The following is a 7,846-nucleotide window of genomic DNA, read 5'->3' as shown; positions in this document are numbered from 1 at the left end:
GTGCCCTATGCATCATTAGGCCTATATAAGGGAAGATGGTGGTGACGAATAGAGCATTTCTTTCATTTTTTGGCAGCGTGCGGCGGTAAACAGTTCCTAATTTTTCAAAAATCCGTTTTTTAAATGGACGTAATTTTCGCGGGGTGTCCGTTAAATAAATGTTAAATTTGTTTTAATGACATCCTTCGTGAATGTAAACGAAGCTGAAGAAGTATTTTAGCCCGTTCACTTTAACGTTCATTCAATGTGATAGAGACGAAAAGGTAGTGTTTTATTTGGCGGCAGTTGGAAATACATAGCCCAGTCTGACAGCTGACATCTAAGAGCTTAAAGTGGATCTACACGCTGGCCAATACATTGGCGAGTACGCTTGCGCGCGTATTGGCGATGAAATAGTTTAACCGTCCAGGTGAGTCGTTCAGTATCTGTCTGTCAGTGCGGGCCGATTTGCGAACGTCAAAAGCGCACAAAAGTTCGCGTGCAACCTCCGGCAGTTCGTAGCATATTAAAAGCTGGGCCAACGTGTGGACGCGTTGATGAGCGTTCAGCCAGCCCCATTGATCTGCGTTGAAAACCCGACAGAAGACGGATCTGCCAATGTACTGGCTAGCGTGTAGAGCCACTTTTATAAATAGAAGAGGGAGCTGTCTATCGCATGTTTGTCGTTTTGTTTGAGTCGGCGTTAATGTGAGATCGAGAGAGATACAAGATCCAAACAAAAACTGTTTCTGTTTACCCGTATCTACGGAAGGAACCAATTTTCACTCAACTCATAAACCAATGCAACCTTGTAACTTGCAAAACAGAAAACACTAAACAGAACCGTTTGAGAGCCGCGTAGTGAAAGCGGTGACGGGAGAATGAACTACATATCTTCGTGATTTCGCTGGAGCAAGTAAAAACAGGATTCTGATTCGGGAAAAGAGGACGATAAACGATTAATTTGAGCAGCCCTCGGGTCTAGATCTAGATGATTTATGCCATTCGAGAATCGAGCGGTCGAAGTGTAGTTCACAGACTACAGATATCTCGTGCAGTTTGCAATTCGCAGTGCGGCAGTCTCCGCTCTCCGGCATGTTTCCGTCTCCCCGCTGCTGGCTCGTCGCGGTCTTCCTGGCCGCCCGGGCCCCTCTGCCGGCGCACCCGCTGCTGGAAGACATCGTGGACGTCCTGAAGCTGACGAAGGAGGTCGGCCAGGGCGTGTTCTCCAACTGGAAGCTGCTGGGCGGCGAAGAGCTGAACATGCCGCGCGAGAAGCGGCTGCTGGGGGAGATAGCCCAGCTGGCGCGCAACATGAGCAGCCTGGAGAGTCTCATACACACGTCCACCGCGGCCTCGCTCTCCGCCGTCCTCACGCACATCCCCCAATCTACCAGGTGACGGTGACGCCCCTTTACTTTATTCTCCAAACCGTATTTCCCGAGCTGGAATTTCTTTATCGGGACCGTTTATTTTAATGCCGAATCGGTACCCATCTAGTCATCCACTCTCGCCACCACTCGCCACAGCAGTAGGCCGAGACAACAATTCATTCATAGCGGTGAATAGCCTTAAAGGATCATTTCGAATAGGTATAATATTTGTTCATTTATTTCCTCCTTTGTCAATTATTTATTTATTTTTGTAGTCAGGAGCAATAACAGAAAACAAAACATGAAATGACCGAAATACGCTGCATTTGAGTTACTGATTCAGTGCCCTATGGACCGTCGTGCGCGGAAAGAGAATGGTGATGGTGATAAAGTCAAAAAACCTCACATCGTTACAAAAGAATTCTAAATAATTATAACACGTTTTTTTGCTGAAATAGATATAATATATTCCCTCACTTTAAACAAATTTAAAGAAGATGCTAGAACCCTAATAAAAAAAATAATTATAATTTAATCTAGCACCTAGATAAAATTTTTTTTTTTTGTACACTTTAATATTGTAATTATTTTCTCTTGTTTGAAAGAAGAAAAAGGGTAAGACTGATAGCTCCGTATTACTCCGTATGGATCCGCCGGCGAAAGGATTTTTAAGTCCGAGTAAACAAAAAAAGATTCTTTAATTTTTTTTATTATTTTAAAATTTTATTTATTTTTTACGTGTGGAATGATGTGGAGTGGCTATTTCAATGTACACTTTTTTCTTATTTTTTTGACATTGTATTTAGTAATGTATAGAAAACTATAATTGGCCTATAATTTTGGTTTATTTGCAAATATTTTTTTGTTGTTGTAATGGCTGTTGTTTTCTTTTGATAAATAAAATTTTAGAAAAATAAAAGAGCAAACTGCACGTGTCCGGATCTAATTAGTGGTATGGAACCGGTCTCTTTGTAGGCTGGAATTACGGCTGCACGAGTTGGCGGACCTGACAGCCCGCGTCGGTTCCGCGGAGGCGGGCATGCGCCAGTACTCCGCCAACAAGGACTCCGTGGAGCGCCTGACCCTGGAGAACTTCGCCCAGTGGTGCGTGTCCCACGAGCCCGGGGCCATCCCCGGCCTGCTGGAGAGAATCCACGTGCTCGTGGCTCCCGACCCGTCCGCCGTCGGCCTGCTGGACCGCGGCATCCTCGGTCTGCTCACCAACGCTTTGAAGGTAAGATCTTACATTATTATCATGTAGCGGAGGCTATCACGAGGCGCTCTGTCGACTGGCCCGTGGGCTATTCGATCAATTGACTGCGGATGCCTACCGGGAGCTTTTACCAAACTCGCTTAGTTTGCGACGCTTCACTTCCACTGCTATACATGAGTTAATAGTGTGACTCATCACTAGCACAAGCAGTAGCGTGCCTAGGGTTTACGAGTAAGGCAAGCCCATATATATATTTTTAAATCCACATGTGGTGTATTCCCTGACGGCCTCATAGTATAGTGGTCAGCGCATTTGCCTGCCATGCAAACGGTCTCGGGTTCAATTCCCGACATGGTTGATTTGAAATATTTATTTAAAAAGGTGTTTTTTACACTAGAATGTGTCATAGTCCCTGGACTGGTACTTGAAGCGTAAGACTGATCATCTTACCTCATGTAGCAAAAAAGATTAAGATATACTGCGATTGCAGTGCTCTATGCACCATTAGGTGCGGAAAATGAATGATGATGAATTCACTTTTGTGAAAACATGATGTATGCTTTCTTCACTACAGTTGTACAGTCTACAAAGCATCCAAAACGTATATTATGACGAATAACAATATTTTATAAAAATATGCATAGGATAATCTTTCTGAGTTCGTTTAAATAAACGAAATAAAGAAAACACAATATTATTTTATATAAAGTAATTCCTTAGATATCAACCATTACCAATAAGTAACATTATAAAATATAGCATGCGTAGAGTTGAATAATAGTCATCGGAACCCATAGATACATAAATATAATAAAGATAAATTATAATTGATATAGAATATTGGAAAAGGAAAAGGATAGTAGATAGGCAAATAAAAAGAAACGTCGGCCATCTCCGAATTCTTTTTATATATGACGTTTGCACAAAATGAAGTAAATTATCATAAATCTTAACCAGTACGGGTCTTTAATCAATGAAGATAAAAATAACCGTTTAAAATTATCAAATTCCGCAAAAAAGAGCATAATAAACAATCGTAAAGTTTGTTCGATACGAAATACAAGATACGCTCTCTGCCAACTTTACCTTAAAGAAGCTGGCTTCAGATTCCCATATAAAACTCAACATATACAGACAAACATTTTATGAGTTTACTGTTTGTTTACATGCGAATTGCACCGTGAAATAAGCCCCATTAGAACCCCACGTGCGAGAGTGAGATAAGAAGACATAGTGTCGTTCGCGCACACGGATTTCATACGGTTCGGATCTCGGGATGCGTACAGTACCAACGTCGAACAGATCTCTAATTCTCATTTGGCGCGAAATTTAAACAACGAAATAAATTATTTTTAAGCGTTTGGTCCAGATTTGGTAATTTTGAAATAAAATTAATAGGCAAGCCCGGCTTATGGGCTTCTATGGAAATACCGCCACTGAGCACAAGCACCCAATAAGTATTGACATAAGTGAGTAATTAGTTTCCAAGTTACACCTTAATAAGTGAGTAAATCTGAAAGAAATACCGAGTAAGGAGAGTTGTTTGAAGACGACCCCCCGTCCTGGATGCCCTATTGAGGGCAGTTTATCAAACTTTGTTGAAGAAAATTAAAAAATTAAATTGGAGGATACCCGTTTGAAGTTTATGTTTAAACAATAGCATTATTGAGGCATCACCATTATAAAATCAATGCAAAAAACAGGTGGGCAACATTGTCAACTATTTCTTCAATTTTTCTATACAATGCGGATTTGTGTGCCAGGGTTGGCACATAATTGGATTTTAAACAAAAACAAAAGGATTTAATCTCTTATCATTTTAATTTTTTGTGTTTGACTATGCATAAGCCAATAAATTATAGATCGCTTTTACAAGTTTTTTTACAAACAATTTCAGTTCTGATGCGATTTTCGTAATTAAAGGGGCAAGCTCTCAAAACGATTTTTTTTAAATGTGTATGCAGAAAACAAAAAAATCTTTATTTTTAATTTACTACAGCAATGCAATTATTTGCTAGATTACATATCTTTTGAAATTGTATTTTATTTCAATAAATTCTTTGTTTAAAGCTCTTCTTCAGACTGTTAAAAATATTTATACAAAAAACATTAAAAATATGTTTTCATAATTTCACAAAAAAGTTGCAAATTCAATAAAATAAAACTTTCCTAAATATGGTCGAATATTCTTACATTAAAAAAAATTGTTTAAATTGTTTTTAAAAGGTTTGTTTAAGCATAACCATTTTTAATTTACTCACAGAAAACGACCGAATCTTGCAGTTTTTAAGGTTTACATTGAATTTATAAAAACCTTGAGAAAAAGATGAGAGGTTCAGGCAAAGATTTCACTATGTTCCAATTAAAAACATCAGCAATATCCTCAACTTGAGGCCACACAAAGTACCATTACGTTTGCGTCTTACAAATGACATAACAATACTAAAATGGTGGTTGTTGATGCGCTGACAACTTAACCAACATAATATTTGTCGTTTTGCGTATCAACAGTGTTAAACTTTACTAAAACGGAAGCGCCTTCTTTTCTTCTGCAGCCTTATTCTCTCCACTGCTGGATAAAGGCCTCTTCCAAACGTCTCCATTCCTTCCTATCACCCGTTTTCATCATCCACGTTTTACCGGCAATAGAGGCAATGTCGTCGACCCATCTTTTCTGTGGCCTTCCAACACTTCTTTTGTTTTCCCATGGTCTCCATTTTATTATTATGGGTGTCCACCTGCCATCATTTTGTCTCGCCAAGTGTCCTGCCCACTGCCATTTCAATTTCGCTGCACGATCCATGATATCCACGACTCCGGTTCGGCGCCTTATTTCTTCATTTCTTATTCCGTCTCTTAGACATACACCAAGCATCTGTCTTCCCATGGATCGTTGCGTGCATTTTAATTTCTGGCTACTTTCTTGTGTTATAGACGCGGTTTCTAGTCCGTATGTTGCCACCGGCAATATGCACGATTCATAGTCGTAGATTCATTGTCGCCTTCTTTACCGTTATTAATTTCAAGCGGATCAGACACTGTTTTTTCGTTTTCCTCGGCCGAGGATTCCTAGGCACGCTGTTCATATTCGTCGTGATGACTTATGATGAATGTCTCGAAATCTGTTTTAATTTATCAACTTAGTAGGCATCAGAGTCTGTTGTGTCCGTGTCGCTATGATTTAAAAAAAATGTTTTCCTGATTTTTTGATGATGGCAGAGAAAAATCGGATGGATTGTTATGCGATTGCTGTGTGGTATAAAAAGTTTTGATGAACAGAATAACTAACTTGTTATTTTCAGCGTGTATATGAATTGAAACTCCCGTCAGATTTTTTTACTTTATTTCTCAAATCTTTGGCAAAAAATTGATTTATGGGTTTATAGTTTGAACAAAACATTCGGTTACCTCGTTTAAAATCATGTTTTTGTCGCTTACTTCATTTTATTTTATATTTTCTACTTTGTTTAAGCAGCAGGTACTTTTTTTTCGGGTCAGCTGATGTATTCAATTTCTGTTATCTGGTTTTTGTCTTGGATAATGTCTTTTCAAAGTAGTATGTAGCGACAACCCTAGACGTGGGCAAAATTGTCAAAACACTAGCTAAGAAATCTAAGGCAATTTTGCACATTTAAATACCTATTGTGTTTGTTCAAATAGATATACAAAAATACTTTCTATTGCGTTGTTATTATTTATGCAATGAAATTTATAAAACTTATTTGCCTCGTTTCAACACAAACTCCGCAACAAAAAAAGTTTTGACGCTATTTATAGATGTAACGTACGCGTTACCACGATGAAAGTTTCGCCGGTTCGTCACCCGCGTCTGCCGCAGTCAAGCTTCCCGGCGTAAGTGGGAAGCCGCCCTCCCAGACAGAGCCAAAGACAAAGTCGGAAGGTAGGAGCACAGCTGCGCCGACCGCAAGTCAACCTCAATAGCCCTGAAAAGGACTTTCCACCCGGTCCAAGTGGTGCAGAGAGGCGAAGGCAGTCAGCAGGCAGAGCGGAGCGAAGAGCGAAGTGCAGGAAGGCGAACAGGACGGAGAACGGAATAAAACACGTGTGAACTGTTCAGAGTTAGGAACTCAACTGATTTAATATTTCCATTTGACCGCCTTATAAAGCGGTGCGCGTCGGGCTCCGTGAGTCGGCCATCCCACCCGCGCCGGCTGCCTCGGAGTGGTGGGGGTAATCTTTCCCCGCCACTCGCTACATGCCGCCGGCCGCAGGTGGCGTAAATACGGGCGCTCAATGCCCGTACGGGCCATTTCGTCGGCAGCCGCGACGCGCGCAACATGACATTTACATAATATATTTTTATACATTTTATTCATTTTTAACTAGCTATTTTTCCCCGGTAATACTGAGGCCAGGCTCGAAAGTGACCATTTTATCTTTATTGAGAGCCCAGCCATCAGTTCTATACATTTACCGGGGATCCTTTCTAATTATTGTATTATTTTAATTTATTCGATTTTACGCGTCCGGAACACTCCCCCCGTGCAGCTAGTCTGTACTATTTTCCTGCTGGGCGCGTTGTTCCTCTTCCTTCATTAGTACGGCGATCTTCACCGCTGGTCTGGTGTAGGTGCCGTTGGTGGTCCGCACCTCGACGACTCGTACTTGTCCGTCAGCTGCTGGTTCTGCACGGGTGACTCTGCCGCGAGGCCAAGAATTCCGCGGCAGATTTGGGTCCATGATGAGCGCGAGGTCCCCGACCTGTATTGGAGGCGCGGGCTCGCGCCATTTCTTCCTGTGCGCCAAGGTGGGAAGGTACTCCTTCAGCCATCGGCGCCAAAACATGTCGGCCATTTTCTGGGCGATCCTCCATTGCTTATGAAGGCAGGCCCTTCTTCCTTTTTGTTATAATATGCCAGAGTTGGCTGTGTATTGGCTGACCCGAGCAAGAAGTGGTTCGGGGTCAGCGGTGCTTCGTCGTTGGGCTTGGTTGACACATGCGTGAGCGGGTGATTGTTCACGGTGTACTCTGCTTCAGCCAATATGGTTTTGAGGGTCTCCTCTCTTGGAGCCTGCTCGTTGAGGGTTGCGTGGAGGGCTCGTTTTACAGATCTCACGAGTCTTTCCCACGCTCCCCATATGAGGTGATGAGGGCGGAATGAATTTCCACTCAATTTTGCGAACTGTAAGTTCGGCGAGCATTCTGGGTCCGCCAGGAGCTCGTCTACGGCCTGTTTCAGCTCTTTGTCCGCTCCCTGAAGTTGGTAGCGTTGTCCGAGTATAACGCGTGTGGGCAGCCTCTGCGGGCGGCCATCCTTCT

The 7,846-nt window shown here is 41.9% G+C and overlaps 1 protein-coding gene across 2 annotated transcripts in view; it reads left to right on the top strand.

Moving 5' to 3' along the window:
• The first annotated feature begins 792 nt into the window (after positions 1 to 792).
• orion (chemokine-like protein orion) overlaps positions 793 to 7,846 on the top strand; it is a 48,073-nt gene continuing 41,019 nt past the window's right edge. Inside the window, exons 1-2 of one of the 2 annotated variants that reach the window (XM_088239556.1) lie at positions 793 to 1,376; positions 2,328 to 2,586. In XM_088239556.1, coding sequence (XP_088095682.1) covers positions 1,075 to 1,376; positions 2,328 to 2,586 — 561 coding nt within the window. In that variant the 5' untranslated portion in view covers positions 793 to 1,074. The remainder of the gene's footprint in view (positions 1,377 to 2,327; positions 2,587 to 7,846) is intronic. The other variant, XM_088239557.1, reaches the window with a different exon arrangement.

This window comes from Micrasema longulum, unplaced genomic scaffold, assembly GCF_059751315.1.
Source record: "Micrasema longulum isolate JH-2025_06_02 unplaced genomic scaffold, ASM5975131v1 h1tg002185l, whole genome shotgun sequence".
Classification (NCBI taxonomy): domain Eukaryota; kingdom Metazoa; phylum Arthropoda; class Insecta; order Trichoptera; family Brachycentridae; genus Micrasema; species Micrasema longulum.
The sequence above is the reverse complement of the archived record's forward strand: the minus strand, read 5'-3'. Positions and strand labels throughout refer to the sequence as shown.